The sequence below is a fragment of the Vanessa tameamea genome, chromosome 10 (assembly GCF_037043105.1).
Source record: "Vanessa tameamea isolate UH-Manoa-2023 chromosome 10, ilVanTame1 primary haplotype, whole genome shotgun sequence".
Taxonomy (NCBI): domain Eukaryota; kingdom Metazoa; phylum Arthropoda; class Insecta; order Lepidoptera; family Nymphalidae; genus Vanessa; species Vanessa tameamea.
The window spans coordinates 1,151,008-1,171,865 of record NC_087318.1 but is presented as its reverse complement, the minus strand read 5'-3'; the positions used below and the strand labels follow the sequence as shown (position 1 = coordinate 1,171,865).

Genomic DNA, 20,858 nt, shown 5'->3' with positions numbered 1-20,858 from the left:
ACCTTCAGATTTTTTACACTACCCTCAAAAAAGTACGTGAAGCCGGTGGTTCTGCGACTGAACTCTTTTAAATAGACCTCTGCATAGGGCAGGATTTACAATAGGAGCTAGTGCCCCATGCAAAAGTTAAGACGATGAGACAAGATAAGTTTTTCGCGTTATCGAAATGATTTCCTAAACTTGAGTCGTTATATTTGTTTAAGAATCGTGTAAGGAAACTTCTTACACTTTATGCAAAAATCCGATCCTGGGCGGCATTTTTTAGGTTGACTTCGGCAGTACACGTATACTGATATTATATTCTTAACAGATGAATCCGGTTAAAGCGAATTTCGGTTAAAGTATGCTCGTTCTTCATCTGAGCCACCTCAGCACCAACAACCAATAAATATATGTACTAAAAGTATTAGGTACCCGAAAATAATACAAGCACATCATAAAAGGACTTATTAAGTTGCTTCTTCTCATTTTTATTTATTAATTGGACAAGGGACAGAAGATAATATTAACCAGCTAAATTACATAGTCATGCTGTTGATAATACCTACGAACTCGTAAATAAATTTCCTTATTGACAACGCAATTGCATTGGATATTCACATTCATCAACAAAACATATCAACGATAAACTATTTTGCGTCTTATGTCTATCACTGTAAAGATCGTAATTAATTGACGATATAATAAACTTATCTCCTTTTGGCATTCACGAACACTTAGTGTTCATTTTTTCGATCTATTCTTATGTTATGTAGTTTGTTATGTTTGATTTTGTATTTAAAACTTCAGTGACATTGAATTTTAAACTACATACATACTCACATGAATATATACACGAAAAATAACTTGAATTTAAGCGTGTCGCTTTGTGTCAGTTTTTATTTATAGGCTTATGTGCTGTGAACTGTCAATGTTGTTATAATTTTAAATTGTTTGTGTCTAATAACAAAACGTATCACGTATTAGACTAATAAGTGCTTAATTAGTTTTGCATCCAGCTGACCTTTGCGACAATCGAAGGGCGATTCGTAAGTAACTCAGTGCAGTACTAAAATGACAGCTGTCAATAAAAACATTTTTTATTTATTTTCGAAGGAACATGGCAAATGGCAATTTCAATGTATTATTATTTGAGTTTTTGAGACAATAGAGTCGATGACCATAGGCATTACTGTTTTGGTAATTGTTATGGAGATGTCACTAATGAGGCCATATATATTTAGTTCATACTGTACACGAGAAAGAGATAGCAAGATTATTTGCGTCAAAATTTGAAATCGTCTTCAGTTTTGTCTGACATATAACTAACTTTTTCTAAGATGTAAGCATCGTTTAATATTTGAATTTGGAATTTAAACAATATCTTACACGTAGTTATAATACATTTAATTCTATGTTCTCACATTTAGAACATAATATGAACTTTTCCAATAAATAAATAAATAAATCTTAAAAATATAAATGTTGAGTGTAGTTTAATACGATTAACATTATTTAACACAATTAAATCTATATCTATATTATAAATGCGAAAGTAACTTTGTCTGTTTGTCTGTTGACTTTTACGCTTACACGACCAAGCCAGTGAACCGAATTTGATGTGGTATGAAACTTTAAAGTACTTTTTAAAACGAACACCAGACGACCAACCCCAAAACGCGAGCGAAGCCGCGAGCGACAGCTATTATTAGATAATAAATACATTAAAAAAATATTTTATAAAAATATATCAGATAATATGCCTAATATTTAAAAAAGTTTTATTTTCTTTAAGATAAAATGTATAATCTCATTGTGGGTCGTAAACTTTAGCCCACACAAGATAAAATTAGTGATATTCACGTAACTGATAAGGTCCATTCTTTGTCAGTTCAAAACACCGGGCCTTGTTTATTATTAAATTTTTGCTTCTTAAAGTGATATAATCACTGAATTTAAAATTTATTTCTACTAGGAAGTGTTATAATATAAGGGACATATAATATAATTAAGTGACTAAGTAAGTTATAATTAAGTGACTTAATTATATACATATTAATTTAATTTATAAAAAGAAAATTATTTTTATTATTAGGTATAACAATAATTTAGACCATTGCCCATGTGTGTGATTTTTACTATCTATTAAGTTTTTGTTTTTTTTATCGACATCGATCGTCCGATTTTCTTTTGGCTTTTGAATGTTATATGTACAACAATTTTCGACACTCACGTATTAATTTTAGGCAATAAATAATGGCTTCTTGCAAGCCGATTACAAAGAAAGTGATCAACTCCCCGGAGTCATGTGTCGATGACAACCTCCGCGGCGTCGTGGCTCTGTATCCCAAGTTGCTTCTGCATCCGAAGCATCGCGTCGTTACTTTGAGGAGAAAGGTTGGTAGTGTTGTTTCAAAAATTAAAAACTCAGTTATTCCTACATCTCTCATCATCATCGTTCCTTAAGATACAGTGTGGCGAAAGACCAAAATCATCTTGAGCCCTTGAAACATAGTTGTGAACCACTCCTGGTGATAGGATAGATGATATTAGTAACTCTTACAAAAGTGCCACAGCTTATTGTTTTCTTTATAAAAATCGGAAACTTCTAGCAGGGTTAAAAAAACCTCACTTCTTGAAACGTTGAAAATGACTTAAGACGATACTCTGTGTCGTTTTATGTAACATTTATGTTATTATTTTTATTATGGATGTTGCATATCACCTTCTGACATTTCACGATCGTGTTCGGCAATGAGTTTTGAGTTAGTTCTTACAGAATACATCTACTGATCACCGCAAACAGCCCTACAGAATTACTAAATACTAAACCTTTAGTAGTAATATTTCAATACAGATTGAATTATCCATTATTGTATACTTATCATTCTCTTTTCTCATGACAGTGTTAGAACACAATTCAAACATATTTTGATAACCAAATCAAAACCCATTTCCACTTTTCTTCAAATCTGACCTATCCACAACGCTCCACTTCACTCCGCAGAACTCTTTTCTACTCATAATATAACCGATACCAAATATCCAGAAATATTTGTAACGAGGTATCAGAACCTGTGATAAAAAACATTACAGACAGGTATTTAACATTTTCAGAATGATTCAGGGAGAGTGGCAGTTCTCGGCGGCGGCGGTTCCGGTCATGAACCCTTTGCAGCTGGTAAATTTTATAAATATACTGACAATATATTTTTAAGTTCAAAATGAGATTGAATATTTCGAATTTTAAAATAGACTTTATTCAAAATGTTAAAGCATTAACCCGCTAGCTAGAATCATCGCACACATCATTTGCTTACGCCAAATTGCAATAGTTTGCTTTGCTGTGTTCCGGTTTGAATAGTATGTACGCCAGTGTACAGTATTGTAGGCACAAAGGTTACGGGCAGAATGTTGTAAGGAATTATTTATATTTTTTGAAGTGTCAGTGTGATCACTTACCGTCAGGTTAATATGTCCTATGGACTAGTCGGCCTTGGGAATGGCCATCTTGGCCGGAAAGTACATCATCATCAATGTTTAGACCACTTCTTTGAATAAAATGCTCACAACACACAGGTCTCATCGGGCCGGGCATGTTGGACGGCGCGGTGGCGGGCGGCGTGTTCGCGTCGCCCCCGACCGGGAACGTGTTGTATGCGATCACACAGCTTTACAAATACAACTCAGGTATTCAACATATTTTGAACTATGAACTAAACAAATAATCGCATCTTTGTGTCCATGGCAAACAATATTTGGTGTTAGGCTTAAAAAAGTGGTTTATGTTTTTTTGTTTAAATTAATGAAATTTAGTATGAAGTTTCAGTGAAAGGGCCACAGACAGACAGAGACTCTTTCGCATTTATTTATAATATCAGTATAGATTACTTTCCGTGTATCACAATTTCATGAGACATTAATAAAATTATAAATCGCTATCTTAAGAAGTTACGATTTTTTAATACAAAACATAAAATATAGCCGAGGAATGTAATATTAAAGTAGCTCGTAAATAATTCACTGCCGGGCAATATTTAGTGCAAAGAAGGTGTTCACACGTTGCTACAAGTCTGATACATGCTGGTTGGTACGTGATGTTTTCTCCTACCATCGGGTTTGAGATAAATGTCTATAATAGAGACAAAGCACATATTAACTCAGATTTGTTTGCTCTAATCTAAAGATGTCAAAGATGTGTATCGATCTGTTTAATTTTAGGTGGAGTTCTAGTGCTTCTAGGGAACTACACGGGAGACCGCTTAAACTTTGGTAAAGCCTTCGAAAAGGCTAAGAATGCGGGAATTAAGGTACACATGTTTGTTACCACTTTTACAATGGAATAAAAATTTCTACGCTGTTAGTTAATTTTATTTGAAATTTTAAAATGGATTCAGGAAATTCTGAAATCTAGATTAAGTTGAAGTTAAAAAATGTAAGTGTGAAAATGACTTGAAAAACATTTACCAGTTGTTTTATTTTTTTAGGTCGAAGGTTTCATAGTCGGTGAAGATGTGGCTTCGAGCCAAAATAAAACTGGTGGCAGGAGCATGTGCGGAGAGGTCTTCCTGTATAAGGTACTGTTGATTTCTTTTACAAACTAGCCCTGTCCTTTCCAAGTGTTATATTTTATTAGTAATGATTGCCATATAAATATATGTGTACATTAGAACATATGTCCCCATGAACGAATATCCAAGCCTGTCCAAAGGTACGGCTGACAAAATATAGCACTTTATTTCCTTTTATTCATGGACAAGAGGAACTGCAATTCGTTACGATTGAAGATACAAACGCAGGATCAGCGCCTTTACGTTTTCTTCAAGGCACGATATAAATTGCTGACCGTGCTTTGCTAATTAATTTAGATCTTAGATTAATTTTTGATTCTGAGATCTGCACCCTTAAAGCTTTAGGAATAAGACCCACTAGGCATTTAATTAATGACCATTATGTAAGTCTTTTTGTTGTTTAAGTTATGTGGTGCAATGGCGGCGGAAGGACACGACTTGCTATCAATACGCAACATGGCGTCAGAGGTTAACAAAAATATGGCTACCCTCGGAGTGTGTCTAAGTGCCTGTTCACTGCCTGGTAAATATACAAGCTGGTTTTTCTGTTTCTGTCTTTTTATTTCCATTGTAAAGTCACGTTACGTAAAGTAGTTTTTTAATGAAAAACTATCGACGACCGGCTGCACGCGGATGCAATTAATTAATAAAAAAAAATTTTGTATAAATGATAAACCCGGTCGTACTTAAGAACAATGTAGCTTTCTAGCGATGAAAATATTTTTAGATTCAGAGATTAACCCTATGTCCAAACAAATAAATGTACCTCTTTTTAAAATTAGTATAGTTATAGACAGACTTTTAGGCATAGCAAAATTATTTTCCCTGATTTTATCTAAGGTCAGCCACCTCTATTCGATATTGCACAAGATGAGATGGAGCTCGGAGCGGGCGTGCACGGAGAGGCTGGAATCGAGAAGTTGAAAATGGGTTCCGCCAAAGAAACTGTAGTTCTCATACTCGATAAGGTATTCTGAAAATACTTCAGGCATCTCATTTTATTTTCTTGTTGATGATGGATGTACTGCTGTGATGTGTTACTGTGCCTTGCGACACGATATTTTAATCGCAGCCGGCGATTATTGGATAGGTGAAGAGAGAAGATTTTACCCAAGGCCGTGGTCGTACTAGTTGGTAGGACTTCTGTGTGGGTACCACCCACTCATCACATACTTGCCAAACAGCAATATTTGCATTATGTTCCGGTATGAAGGATGAGTGGTCCACTGTAACTACATGAATAAAAGAGATAACATCTTAGTTGTCAAGGCCGGTGGTGCATTGGTGTTTTATGATGTTGACCACTTACCATCAGGTAGCCCTTTTGTCCGTCCGCTTACCTACACCATAAAGAAAGTAAAATTACATCTATAATATAATAAATTATAATACGATTTTTTTTATGATTATTTTAGATCAGAGCCCATCTCAAACTACAGTCCAAAAACCGAGTGGCAGCCATGATTAATAACTTGGGCGGGACATCTCTCTTGGAAATTAACATAATCGCTGCAGAAATTAAAGATTATTTGGGTATGATATTGTTAGTAATATGTCTAATAATTAAAAAGTAGTAAATTATCTATTGAAAAATCCGTAACGTCTTTGATGAATTGCTTATATATTTGATAGAAAGCCATGAGTCATGCATGTATGATTAAATCATGAAGGTTCGCCTTTCCACATTAATTTTCAGGGTACGTTGACGCATGAGCTTAAAAGAAGCTTACATAAGACGAGTAAGAATAAAGACGTGGACGCATAAACGTGCTTTTATTGCATATGCTTTTGATATTAAATCAATTAAAATAAATAATTGTGGCCTCAAGACGAAATATTGAAGCGGAGTAGATAGAACCTTGTTTAGGTTAAGTTAGACTAGGTTAATGATTTTGGAGAATGGTGATCGCTAAATAAAATAACATAATGTGGAGATCTTATTTGTTAAATAATTATGAAAGTTGTTTGACAGATCGAAAGCAAATAAAAATGGAGCGTATTTACTCTGGCCACTTCAAGACGTCATTGGAGATGCATGGTTTCCAAATTTGCCTTTTGGACCTGAGTGGGGAGCGTGGGGACTCGTGGCTGCGTCTCCTCGACGCTCCCTCGGGGGCCGGGGCCTGGAGCGGATGTGATTTATCTGTCGGAGGGCCAGGGGGCTTGGCGGAGGATGACGACTTACCACAGGCTGGTGAGGGAAAGGTGTGAACCATAAAGTCCGTTTTATTAACAGTAAAAAACCGTTTTAAAATGCATGGAAGTTATTTTAATTATAATATTGGTTATAATAATATAATTTATATCAATCCAGTCCATATTCTGAGTTAAAAATCAAATAACCCTCATAAATTGAAATCTATCGTTGATAGAGCTTTAAGGACTTTGTTCGGGCCTGTCCAGGCCCACCTGGACAAACAACTATACTTGATATTGCGGTGTTCCGGTTTAAATGTTCACATATGAGAATGTCTATTTGTCTTGGTACCTGTGGTTGGCGTAAGAAGTGGTTTATCTTTCTCATTGCATTGTTGTTTGTGATCGAAAGTAATTACTGCCAATCATAGTTCGTATGTCATAAGACAAATAATATGTCGACACCGTAACCATTAAATTAATCTATGACTATTATAATACTCCATGAGTTTTTTTTCCAAGGATATTTTTAGTCTGGAGGTTTAAAACATATTACGATGGAATGACATACAATTAAAATGTTAAACTTGTCGTCTCGCAGCGTACGACAACACATAGTCTGTAAATTAATAAAATATTTATTATATAGATCACTTCCGGCCCCACTCTATCTGTCCAAGAACAGGAAATACTTCGCGGGAGTCTTCGCGCTGCATCAATTGTGTTGGTGGAAAATGAGGAGCTGCTGAATAGACTGGATTCAGGGTGCGGAGACGGCGACTGCGGGATCACACTCAAAAAGTTTGCGAACGGTTAGTTTTTATAGAAATATTATTGCCATCTATAGAAAATTTTGGACAATATATCAGATCGTAAGTGTACCCCACTGTGTAATCAATCAAAATATGTATGTACATATAAAGCGTAATTACAGTTTGTCAAACTGTGTTTCTATGTAAGTTTTGTTCATTCCAAATAATGGATACCGCATCTAAGCTTTCGGAGTGATTGTCATCAAGGAAACCACTCGAAGTATGACTTTTACCTGACCTAACCAGTTTTTTTAGCGGTTTTGAAGTATTTGGAGACAGCTTCGTTAGAATATCCCTCGAACGTGCTGTGGGAGTTGTCGGAAATGGCGGAAACAGACATGGGAGGTACGTCTGGAGGAATTTACAGTTTGGGATTGTCAGCTGCGTCGCAAGCTTTGTCCAAGTGAGTGCAATGTGTTACCGACAAGTATTTATCTATGTAAATAGATAAATACTATCTATTACATAATTTATTATAATCCGTTGAACTGTAAGGCGAAGTGAAGTGTGTCGGCTCCTTACTGTTTTTCCAGGGCTGAATCCAATGACAGAAGCGCGTGGTTGTCAGCAATGTGCAGTTCAGCGACCGCTATTTCTAAGTACGGAGGAGCGGAGCCTGGGGACTGCACTATGGTAACAAAAACTTGTAAGATTGTCTGGTAGTAGTAAAATATGGTGGGTTGTTTGTGGGATGCCACTTGAGTCTTGTGTGAGATATCCTAACCGAAGGGTTTAATGCAAACTTGGAAAGATAGCATGTCATTTTTCAAATGGGTGAACATTTTTGTTTCCAAGCTAGATAATAATAGTTGTTAACATTTTTAAAGCAAATATTACATCAAGTTGCGTCCATTGAATTAGATAATAAGTAATGAAGCCTGTATTACTGTAAATCTAAAAGTCACAGTCGCAGTTCCTCGGTTGGCATTGAAACAAGCTTAGCGTACTCTTGTCATTGCCATTATATTAAATACGTTTCTAATAAAACATCTTGTATTCAGCTGGACACACTGCACTCAGCTGCGATGGCGTTTAAAGAGAACTTGGGAGATGACCTCCAAACCCTTCTTCTAAAAATCAATGAAGCAGCCGAGAGAGGGGCGAAAGCTACCGCTGATATGATTCCAAGGTACCTTCGTTGTATATAGACTGTCTCAATTTTACACCTTTTATAATATTTATTTTCCCTTTCTGTAAATTCTGTCGCTACTCATAAGAAAAAATTATATTAATTATTTAACTTTACATAAATGAATAAGAAAATTAATCGGTATGTCGACCTGAAGATAACGTATTACGTCACACGAGCACCTCGTCACTTTTTTTTATTTTTCCACCTCTAATTTTATGGCTCCCTTAAATTCTTCGACCTTCTCGAGATTTCGACAGACTTCAATTGTAAATTTGTAGCGATTACTTTTACAAGCTACAGTACGTGAATTTGATATTATATCAAGTTCATCTGCTCATATAACGTAACGCCGGCCGATCGCAGAGCGGGGCGCGCGTCGTACGTGGCGCGCGCACACTCTCGCGGGGAGGACGCGGGCGCGCGGGCGCTGGCGCTGCTGCTGCGCGCCGCGCTGGATATGAGTTAGCGTGAGAAAACATAGCGTTCTCCTCTCCATCCCTCCAACCGACCCGACGTCTTCCCGAGGAATACAACGACGACTGCTTACTTTGAACAGCTGATGTGAATATCTGACAATATTAAAAATACCAGCAGCTCGCTTGCTCGCTGCCCCATTAAACTGCCCACTCTTTGCTCGCTGCCGCAGTAAAATGACGATGAAAATGTGAATTAAGTACTGGCAGATCAACCGATCGATTTAACTGTATTGTTTAAGTGCGAATAATTGAAAACACTAAAAAAAAAAATATAATCATTTTATATAACTCAAAATCATAAAACTGTCAACATTTAAAATATTATGCCGGATATTATAACTGTGTCGGAGAGGTGCTGACCTGCCGTAAATAAGGTCGCACTGCAAAAATATCAGTCACCTAAGAAAACTCAACAGAAGTTCTTAATAGTCAGATCCAGTCGCTGTGGCCGAATACGGTCGGGATAACGATTTTCGGGGATAAATATATAAAACAACTAATTCCAACATTATATGTAATCATCACGATACACTAACAATAATTTTTCTAAAAGTTGTGTAGTTAAAATAATATTTATTATATTTTATGTCGAACAAGATTTCCTCACGGTTACTATTTAAAATAATTTAATATATGTTCGCATTTTATTATGTTTATTATAATATCGTTATGATAATAAAAAACTTTTTAAAATCGTTTTTTTTATTTTACCAAAATTTAAAGTCAATTAAAAGTCCAGTTACACCAAAATTATACTTCGACACATAACGTTATTCGAATTAAAACCATAAGCGTTGCTAGAATGGCATCCGTGCCTGTTTCGAGAGCGCTGTGAAGTGCCAGTAGGTATTTTCAAAGGCACGTATCGTGTGATACAGAGTTGCAAGTCTTGGTGAAAAATACTTACTTTTCCTGTTTAAAAAATTGTTTTAGGCGAGAACGTTTTCACTCCTCTAAATATTTTCCGAAATGAGACAATGTCGCTCTCATTAGATTCAATACATCTTAATATAAGTTTGTACGATTTCTTTTTTAGTAATTCAATTTAGTTTTTAAAAAAATGTATATAAAAGAAATTGGTAAATATCAATATGTATATTTTTGACTGAAAAACTTTCTCGAGCCCAATATTTCTTTATATTAAAAACTAAGGGACAGAAATTTTAATTCAATCTAAAACAATTCCAAAAATATGAAAAATAGACTACAGGGGAAAAAACGTTACCGCTTTTTTATGAAAATTTATAACTTCACAATTCTCTAAATGGCGTCTACCAAACCTTAGTAAAGAAATATTTATAAAATCTTAACTGGAGCAAGATGTATACCCAATAATATAAACTTTTAAAATTTACTAGTGGTCACATAGTGTTTGAAAATATTCGAGGAAAACATTTATATAGCCCAGTCAAATTAATAAATGACTGGCAAAGTTTCCGTCAGCAATTTTATTGCTCAAATTTTAAGGGGGTTTACTATGCGTTAGACGCAATCTTGACTAAAGGGGAAAATTGCTCAATATCTCCTCTATTTTCAAATATTTGAGCCTTACAATTTTGTACCCACATCTATATTTTTCAATTTAGAATGTATAACTAGAAATTTATCTTCTGCATTATTAACGATACATTCGGTGGTGGTGCAAGTTCGTCAGGGAAGGTACCACACGTATATCACACATTCTAATACCAAATACCAATACTCAGTATTATTTTGTTCCTGTTTGAAGAGTGAGTGAGCTAGTGACGTCGTTGTCGATGTAAGGAATTGATAATAACTTTTAGTGCCCATGTCTATGGCCGGTGGTACCACTTACATTAGTCCTTCAAATTGTAATGCCACCAAACGAAAAAACCCAAACAAAAAACTTTCTTCTAAATGGTTTCATAAATGACGGAGTTCTGAGGTTACAAACATATACAAACGATTTGTAGCCTCGTTTTTTGAAGTCGATTAAAAATTGCTGACGGGATTTTTTGCGAGATAAAGCGCGTTGTGACCAACTCGACTGGGAATATATTCGAATGATTCGGCCGTTTTTTTAATTTTAAAAGAATAATACAATCTCTTCCGTCTTTGCATATTTATATAAAGAACAATGTCGTCTAAGCTTTTCTCAAAGAGTTGAATAGGATACTCCTAGAGCTTAACCATAGTCCACCTTGCAACGCTCATGAAAACATTTTACAAAAAAAAAAAAATAGTTATTAAACTGTAGCTGTAGCACCAGTAGCATATTGTTGTGATATTGTTTACTAAAAAGCTTTAACCATTTACATATATACCTAAGAATTGATGACATATAGTATTTTTGGCTTGTAACAAACATATATACAATTTGATATAAGTCAAAAATATAATTATAGTCGCAAGTTACATGTGTAATTTATTGAGAAGAACCGGGTCGACCCTCACTTACATTTTGTTTACATCGAATAGCAAAGATGGAACATTGGTTTGTATAAATAATTCCTATAAAATACACATATGACAAAATGCTTGAATGAATTACTTAAGATTATTTACACATACTTAATTTAGTAAAACTATTGAAGCATTGAAATTTATACGCCTATAATACTTACTAATAAACCGTTGGAAACTATTTCTAATCGTCTCTCCTGTTAATATCAAAATGCAAACTCTTCTCGATCAAACTAATAACAAAATTTTGCTAATTTATTTTAATATATGTTATATTTAAATATACGGCTTAACTAACGCGATATAGAGATATTAAGGCAACTGTTTTTTACTATTGCTTTCTGTCAATTCCATGTTCGTTATATTTTGGTGTGAAAAATTTAAACAATTATAACCTCAAATTTTCTTAAAATTGTCATTAAGGAATATTATATGGGATAATGTTTTTGACGACAATTTTATTATATGGTATATAATTCCACGCAACGTGACCTCGGGTGCGTGCACGCAGAGCACTGCGGTGTGCGTTACGCACGCACCGGGGATGTAGATGTGGAAACTGTTCTCACTCTCGCACGTTTTTTCACTTAAATTGAAAAATTATTAGTTTCGTTTACATTTCGTACCGACTGTTGAAACACTTAGCATACATATTTTGTATAATTTTGGCATAACTGTGAATTGTACACTTGTGCTTGGTGGTTTGGTAAATACTACAAATCCCACTCCGTCGATTTCTCGATTTCCATTTCTGATATCTTCTCTTGCAGTAGCAGGGCTGACATGTCACCTGGAAAACGATTTTCATGTGGTTAATTCGCGTTTAAAATTCACGGCCAAATGACAAGTGGGAGTCCAACAGACGACAAGTATCGCCCGTCGGACCGATCCCCGCCGGCCCCGCTCCTTCATTCCTCCAGAGAGGCCTATAACCGTAACTACTGCGCAGGTCAAGGTTGCGCTCACGACTTATGCCGCTTACTGTATTCATAATTCGTGAAAAAATTGCTTTGGGTATGGCAAAGTTTTTATTCGAAAATTGGAAGTAAAATTAAAGTGGATAATTAGTAATTGACAGGATTAGTGTTGTATTTAAAATGAATAGACGCATTAATCAAGAACTGTTTTTAGTGAAAATCGCATGGAATACGTAAATCTAAGGTTTGTTTATCTTGATTTTCTTCGATTTGAATATGTTATAAAGTTATTATAAGTCGTACCAGGGTCAGGTTTAATTGGTTTGACTCGTCCAATGAGGCTGGGCAAGAAGTCGGTTATTCGGATTTGCTTGAAAAAGGGATGGTTCAACAGCTGTGTTGCTGAAGGCCGTTTCTCCGGATCTCTAGAACGTGTTAAATTGAATGATATAATTCCTAGTATTTTATTGTATGTGTCAGGTAGGTTTCAGGCATTGTAGCATAGATGCACCCATATTTTGTGTTAAGTCCATTAATACTATCATTATGCCTCTTAGGGCATACCTACAGGAACCTACTAAACAAACTGAAATGAGTTTTTTTTGTTACAAATTTGTTATTAACGAATATGTTTTTTTTTTCGTTTCAAATGGACTAGAGGTGTTCGTTTGCAGTAGATCTTATCTGGCATTCTTGCCCTATTAAGAAGTTAAAAAAGACAATCAGTTTTATCCTTGTTCCAATGTTAACCGGTGGTTGTTTTAAATTTTACTGTCAATAAGTATGTGCAACTTATATATACCATTAAACGAGAAGACTTTGTTATGTAATGAAAATATAATTTATCATAAAAAAAACTTAAACAATTCACATAAAATGCAACACGTTTTGGAAACCGTTTGGGTATGTGATGTTATAATAAAAGCAACCGTGCTTCGCAAATTCGCCTACTCGAAATTTAGACTATTAAGTGTACCTTATTAAATAAATAATGATTAGTGTATGTTTGAATGTAATCGGAGTGTTTACGTGTGCTCGTATGAGGCATTACCGCTGCAGCAGCTGGTCGCTGAGGTGGTGGAAGGCGTCGGACAGCTTGCGGCGCGCGTAGGCGGCGCGCAGGCGGGACACGCCCTCCGCGCTGTCGCCCACGCCGCTGTCCGTGTTGTACATGCCTGCGCACTCACTCGGTTACTCCTAGTACATGCCTGCGCACTCACTCGGTTACTCCTAGTACATGCCTGCGCACTCACTCGGTTACTCCTAGTACATGCCTGCGCACACACTCGGTTACTCCGAGTACATGCCTGCGCGTACACTCGTTTACTTTTTGTGCATGCCAGCGTGTACATGCATAATCGTAGGTATAACCCACTCACTAGTTAATCACCACTGAACCATTAGCAGCCTGTAAATTTCCCACTGCTGGGCTATAGGCCTTCAGTGGTGCCTGCTTAGGTTTGAACCCGAAATCATCGGTTAAGATGCACGCGTTCTAACCACTGGGCCATCTCTGCTCATACCACTGAAGGTCAATACTAAATTGTTTTGATGTTTTACCGTTGAGCCAGTTTAATTACAGACACGAGGGTATTTATATTTGAATTTCTGCTGGAGTTGTAGTAAAGCAAACTCACTGCCAATATTGTGGTTGGTGGTATCGACCTATCATTAGAAGGCCTTTTATACTTGGCTTCTAATTACAATGAAAATAAAATACGAGGGAATTCGAAGGGTATGAACATATAGTATAAGTTGCTAAGTATACATTAATAATGTTAGTCAACGAGGTATCACTCACTCTTCATCTCACCGTCATCCAGGGGTTCAGGGAAAGATGAGCAGTCGAGCAACTGAGGCCTGCTCCCTCTCACTTTCTCCGTGAACATAAGCGTGGTCGGCACCTCTGCGAATGGAACTGCCCCGTTTGCAAGTTCGCAGCAAAATACGCCCAATGAATATATATCAGATTGTTCATCGTAACCTTTGAGATTCTGAAAGTCGAATTAAATTTTTTATTTCAGTTACATATAAACCATACCAAATGTGACTGTCTCATTGATCTAGTAACTACATATAAGGTCCAAAGATCCTGAGGTTATTTGGTCAAATAGGTCCCCAAGTCAGGCCGATGAAAACATGTCTGGTTATCTGTCAAAAATTTTAAGTAACAACCCGGAGTCTTGAAGCTGAAAATGAGTACGCTCCTATCATCGAAATGTACGTAAAGTCTTTGGTCCTGCTCCTTAACACTTTTTGGTTGCGTCAGATTTGCCGTCCCAGCTGATTATGGGAATATACCTGTTTTTGCGCATACACTTGTCTGGTCCAACTCTAATTTGGCTGCCGTTGCCGAGATGAAGGACATCATTTATACTTATAAATACCGTCAACATTACAATAAAAATAACACAATGACATTTATATTTAGAAGCACAATAAAGTTCTTATCGTTTAGTAGCGATCTCGGACTTTTAAACTTTGTAACAAAAATATCACTATGAATGCAATGTAGTGCATAATATTTACTTCTCGAGACAGACGTAAACACCAATAACCTTGAAGCGTAACATAAGTATATTCACTTTTATTTGAAATCCTGATAACTTAACTAGTTGCTAAATACATCCTGAATACGGAATGTAGTTTCTACCATTAAAAAAATATTTATTTCAATTTTATTTAGTCGATATGAAGCTTAGCAAGACAGCCATATAAAGTTTCCAAGGATTTAAATATTTTCAGGTCAACAATAACAACTTAACTATCCAAGAATAATTAATGTAAGAAGCAACATGATTAAAAAAGACAGTAAACACAAATGGTTCTCTCCGGACCGGGAAACTGATGAACAATAAACTTGGTCACCACCTGACTAAGATACCTCTAAGATAACAACTCAATCCATTCAATGTTCCAGTAAATACCGAATAAGTCTGGCCTTTGAATTAAAATTAAATATCAAATTTGTATCGAATGCTAAAGTTAAATCAAAATGATTTAGTATTTGATAGTTATGTCATAAATTTTAAATTAAATCTAAAGAACCCTCTTTAGATTTAATTATGCCGTTATTCATTTGTACTTGAATAACATATATATTTTGATCTTGGAATAATCCAATGGCAAAAGTATATAAACTAGATATTTATTTATTCGATGCTATATGTGTAGTAGCTCTGCTATATATGGACTACAAACTTTTTTTATATATATGCAGTTTAATTTTCCTTTCATTGTTACAAAAACTTCGACAATATTAAAAATGAAATTTTGTCACAAACCCACAAGGAATACATATACAATACAATAAATATTATTATAGATTTCGACAAATTATGTCAGTCAAGTCAACTCAAGGTTCTTAATTCATCTTTACTTTACCTATTTGTTATTTACAGTTTTGTATGCTTTCACCTTAAGACACTATCATATCAAGAATCATAAGCTTCATACCTGCTCCAAAAGTTCTGGACTTAGCCACATTAGATTAGCATTGTCATGGTCCGGGGGGGGTAAGCTGTACAACTGCCTCTGCCTCCTCCCGCGCACTATCATGGACGCCGCATTACGTAGGCCGGACAACCGGACCGTGCCATATATATCTAATAAAACATGACTCGCTCTGACACTTCTGAAAGTAGTAGAATGTTATGTTAGTTATTTAAAATAGTTAGGCCTATTTGCTAATGGGTCACCTGGTGGTAAGTACTCACCACCACTCATAGACATTAGCATTGTAAGAAATATGAACTATCCATTACATTGTATCTAAAACGGGATATTTACCATGTTTTTTATTTTTATTTGGTGGAGCTCGATATTTCGACATTATCTACGAATGTCTTGTTCACGAGACTGATGTTTGCGGGTAGATGTTGAAAAATAAAAAACATGGTAAATATCCCGTTTTAGATACTGTTAGTAATAAAAATAACCATGTTAATTTAAAATCTTATATCCATTACATTTTCAATGTATCACCACTATTGGAAACCAAGATGGGATCCTATGTGCCTAGTTACAATGGCTTAGCCAGATTTGTTTTCATATAGCTCTACCCGGTAAAAGCATTATACTGATAATTATTAAAAGGACATTATTAATAATGGGTATGGAAATTAATCCTTAAATTATTTTCCTTCTAACAAGTATTTGAATCACATATATTTTCACTAATAAGAATATTAGTCTTATTTTGTGTTTTGGCATCAGTAGGCAGATGGGCAATTAGATGATGGTATGTGGTCACTACAGTCCATAGTTATTGGTGCCATAAGAAATTTCAACCATTCTTACGTAATCAATGCGGAACCAACCTTGGGGACTGAGGTGTTGTGCTTGTACGTACTGGCAATTATTGTTATTAAATCAATTCTTATTACTTTTACTGTCTCCACATTCCTTAACTTACTTTAGTTTAGCTTAATAACTTTACATATATCCAGGATAAGGTGTATAACTACATAAATTATTAATTTAATAAAAGTTAACCTAAACTATGTATTGCTTGGTGTAGTCATTTTAAATAAAGATTCTTTATTATTGGTAAGCAAGTAGAGGGTTCTGTTCACTCGAGGAGAAGCAACCCTCCTTGTTAAATCAGTGTGTATTCATGGATACACTCTCATTTGTGGTATTTTGGTATATTTTTTCTTACACTGGTCATTACACACACATTAAAACTGTTATGAGCACTTATACTAGATCCAGTCATACAAATGCACACAGATAATTTAGTGTGCAGTGCTGCACCTTCATGAGTGAATTGATCTATATATTTACATGCATAATATATATAAGAAGATAAATTCTAGAATTAGTACACATTATAATAAAATGTGTACGACCCTAGATCACATCTGTTAGTAAGGAATATATAATTATGTGTTAATTACCTATGTATATAAAATTGTTTGTGTAAATATTGTAATGCTAATAACACATCTCTTAATATAATAGCACAAGCCAGCTCCGGCAGGCCCTCCTGGTAGTGTCGGTCCAAGATGTCTCTACAAGATCCGAGGTTCATCAGCGGTGACACTATATACAGGTCTGGACCATATACAAATGATGTAAGATATGGTAAAATATTTGGATGTTGCAGTTCTTTCCGTGTCAGAATATCTTGCTGTAAATAAAATTGTACTATTTGAATTTGTATTTTTATCATAGAATATTATTAAAAACTAGTTGATGATACGTTTTAATTTGAGTAACACTTAAAATTAGAATTCTAAATTACTTTTAATATTCATTTGCTTCATAATAAATGGTCACATGTCGCAGTGGTCACAATGTTAGCAGAATAGTTATATCTGAACAATAGATAAATATTTAAAAAATATTACAAATGTCTTTGATTTTAGTATATGTATGAGACATTTTCAGAATAAATCTTTTAAATATATAACTTTGTTTTGATTATTACACACCTGTATTAAACTGGCTTTTTCCTTATCTTTATCGACAAAATATCTTTTAATAGCCACTTTTTGGATGTACGGTTTGTAAACAGCCGAATACACTACTGCAATACCCCCACAGCATTCGGCTATTATCGAAGTCAGCTGGTAATCGTTAATATCAGGGTTAAACATTTCAATGTCGAAAGAAAGTAAAATAAAAAATCACACTAAAGTTCACGTTTTGTCACACTAAGAACTCATTATTGTAATTTATTAATGTATTAAAATAGCTATTTCGTACTACAAAAACAAAGTAAATATCAAAGAATTCTAATAAAATATGCAATGTTTTTTGACATTTGACAGATATAAAATCGTCCGGAACGCAGAATGCGTAGATTTAATAGTCTTAATGTAAAATAATTTTGATCGTTTCAAGATATAATAAAAAAAAAAATCAATCATAACTATTTTATTAGTATCTCAAAATTAAATTAATATACAAAAAAACTATCAGAAAATTTTATTATAACAAGTATCACGATGATTTTAGAACGACATTGTACACAAAATACCAATTATAATTTTCCGTTAACTTGTAAATATTTGTCGTAGGTATGTAATTTATTTTGAATAGCAGGAAACAAAGATAATAATAAATAAACATAAATTTCTGCTAAATTTTAAATTGTAAAAGCTTTTAATTTTAAATTGAGGAGTAAATATGGGCAGGTTAAAAAGTTATTTTATTAAAAATCAAAACAATCCGATTTTAACAATGGTTTTTAATATAAGATTTAAAACCGCCTTTTCTTTATGGGAGTTAATTAAATGTGTATAAATATTGTTTTATTATTTACAATTAATATCGCTCATCGTAATAATATGATATTCCAAATATAAATATGTTTCCAGTCAATCGAGCGAATATTTTCAAGTATTTTCAAGTTTCAAATTATCAGTAGATGGCGGGAGCCTAAAAGTTGGAAGCGTGAACACGTGTTTCGGAAAGTTCGTAAGGCTCTTTGGCCGTGTCAGATTTGCCGTTCCGTCGGATTATCAGACTGAGGGATTAATGAGTACACCTGTGTTTGTCCACTCACTTATGCACTATGCAGTACCTGTTATTTATTCGCCTAAACTCATTTTTTCTTCTCGGATGTGCTAGAAGAATTTTTTATACCTACTTAGTTCCCTTTAGTTATTTTTCTTTTTGTTATTCTCATTTTCTCTCTGTAGTTCTTTAGTGCGTATAATAAAATGTTATATAAATTACAAATATTGTCAGTATTTTTGATTATAGGGGTAACCACGATTTTATACTGTTAATATTGTCTGGTAGCTTATATGTTCAAACTCCATACGCATAAATCAATTATATAAATGTTACAATTACGAAGATAGGTTTTTTTTTTAACGTTTTTTTGTCATTTTAAGATCAATCATGTTTGTGCTCAAAAATGTCATATGATGAGGAGACGTGCGTGCCTTCGTCCTATCATAACACTTTTTTTTATCACTATATTCAAATAGAAAGAATTTATTACATTTATCTTCAATAATTTCATTAAATTGAATATAAAAACATTATTTCACAATTATCTTTTTGTCTACTAATGGATTATCCAGCCGGCGTGTACGAATGCGATATTGTCTGTTAATGGGAGGGAAACATCCCTCTTTCCCCATAGCCTTAAGCTACCACACATCTACTCCTACTACTGGACAATAACGCTTATACAAATAAAATATGGGTTTTACTAAAATATTTGTCGCATGTTACAATTTTCACTCAACTTCGCTCCTGTTATAGTACTTTTTATTGTACTTTGATCCTGATAGTCATCACAACCTTCGTCCGTCTACAGATGCAGATGGTGGATGGACGGTGGCCTTTTTTACTTTGGTGTTAATTAAATGTGATACATGTTTTTCACATTATTTATATATTTTTGTAACTGTTTTTCATAAAATTTATGAAGTCTGTGTCGAAGACTGGGCTAACCGTCGCTACGGTAATATCGATTTCTCTACTCTCTTAGTTCAAAAGGAAGACATTTCGACATATGTAGGTCCGAATTTAGGTGTAGTATCTACTAATGGCTGTACATGTTTTCATAGCAAATAATACTGAAATGTCATTACGTCCACGTAAGTTCAGGCTGCTTCAGAGGATTCCTTGACAAATAATCCCAAAACTTACTTATTATACTTATCGAAGACGGGAAACCGGGATTTTCAGTTTCAGTTTTAATAGCCAGTTGCGACATCGTCATGGCATTCGAATAATACAAAACGTCACAACAAGAACTTTGTACTCACGGATTGATGACGCCGACGGTATAACGCTCGCGTTCAGCGGAATAATACCTTAGTGATCAAAGACTTATTGTTAGCAGCGAGTGAAGTAAACAAAAATGAATATAAATCCAGGTGTTTTCTCTGCTAGACCAAAACCATAAGTCTTAGGTCTCTTAACGTGGTATCTTCTTGTTTTTCTTTCTATATTAACTACTTTTTTAGCAAATTAATCAAACTCAAGGTGCCGTTGAATATAAAATGCAGATTATATAAGTTATTACATTTCATTTATTTTTTACTTCATAACATTTATTGAAGGCGAAAAGTTAATGTTTTGATCTAATTTTTCAAATTTATGGCTAGTCTAATAACTGACTTGTTCGGAAATATATGAAACCGGGTGCAGATTGATTCCGTTCATGTTTTTTAAGGTTTTTCTGTCAATAATTTTTCAGTGGCAGCTCGAAATTTTACAGCTGGAGAAAATCTTGAGCCAGCAAGCATGTAGCTCCATAGGTTTTGCGTTTAATTCCTATGCGAACGTGTTTGATTGCCGTATTATAACTTAATATTTTCCAATGGCAATCAAGACAATCGTCTGTACTGTTTTTTTTGCTTATTTTTGGGACTTCGATACCTAAACAGACAGTCCTACTAATAAGCGGCTGGGTGGTCCCACTAATCGTTTATTGTACTTTGTTT

At 34.6% G+C, this 20,858-nt stretch overlaps 2 protein-coding genes across 3 annotated transcripts; one reads left to right on the top strand and one right to left on the bottom strand.

Moving 5' to 3' along the window:
- Positions 1-566: 566 nt before the first annotated feature.
- On the top strand, positions 567-9,547 carry LOC113395932 (triokinase/FMN cyclase-like). Its single transcript, XM_026633677.2, has 15 exons — positions 567-1,028; positions 2,226-2,376; positions 3,097-3,160; positions 3,559-3,669; positions 4,201-4,289; positions 4,467-4,556; positions 4,956-5,073; positions 5,391-5,518; positions 5,966-6,083; positions 6,523-6,755; positions 7,336-7,498; positions 7,754-7,901; positions 8,032-8,131; positions 8,500-8,627; positions 8,994-9,547. Exons 2-15 carry the CDS (start codon positions 2,236-2,238, stop codon positions 9,094-9,096), a joined length of 1,734 nt encoding a protein of 577 aa, XP_026489462.2. The 5' UTR covers positions 567-1,028; positions 2,226-2,235; the 3' UTR covers positions 9,097-9,547.
- A 59-nt stretch (positions 9,548-9,606) lies between these two features.
- Positions 9,607-18,213, bottom strand: LOC113395934 (STE20-related kinase adapter protein alpha). 2 transcript variants are annotated; one of them, XM_026633680.2, is made up of 7 exons: positions 17,883-18,213; positions 17,346-17,578; positions 15,904-16,081; positions 14,249-14,441; positions 13,499-13,622; positions 12,751-12,872; positions 9,607-12,320 (listed from the first exon to the last, which is right to left on the bottom strand). In XM_026633680.2, the coding sequence occupies exons 1-7, from the start codon at positions 18,045-18,047 to the stop codon at positions 12,244-12,246; spliced, it is 1,092 nt and encodes a 363-aa protein (XP_026489465.1). In that variant the 5' UTR covers positions 18,048-18,213; the 3' UTR covers positions 9,607-12,243. The 2 variants fall into 2 exon arrangements, with proteins under 2 accessions (XP_026489465.1, XP_026489466.1); XM_026633681.2 differs by having other exon boundaries at positions 14,261-14,441.
- Between the last annotated feature and the right edge of the window lie 2,645 nt (positions 18,214-20,858).

Bases quoted from the DNA above. Each gene is read 5' to 3' on its own strand.
- LOC113395934 (XM_026633680.2), bottom strand. From the start codon at position 18,047: ATGTTTAACCCTGATATTAACGATTACCAGCTGACTTCGATAATAGCC. The intron at 17,579-17,882 runs GTGTGTAATAAT...TTTTATTTACAG, and splicing joins AAAAAGCCAGTTTAATACAG to CAAGATATTCTGACACGGAA. The intron at 13,623-14,248 runs GTGAGTGATACC...GTGAGTGCGCAG, and splicing joins GGATGACGGTGAGATGAAGA to GCATGTACAACACGGACAGC.
- LOC113395932 (XM_026633677.2), top strand. From the start codon at position 2,236: ATGGCTTCTTGCAAGCCGATTACAAAGAAAGTGATCAACTCCCCGGAG. The intron at 4,290-4,466 runs GTACACATGTTT...TTATTTTTTTAG, and splicing joins CTAAGAATGCGGGAATTAAG to GTCGAAGGTTTCATAGTCGG. The intron at 8,628-8,993 runs GTACCTTCGTTG...GGCCGATCGCAG, and splicing joins ACCGCTGATATGATTCCAAG to AGCGGGGCGCGCGTCGTACG.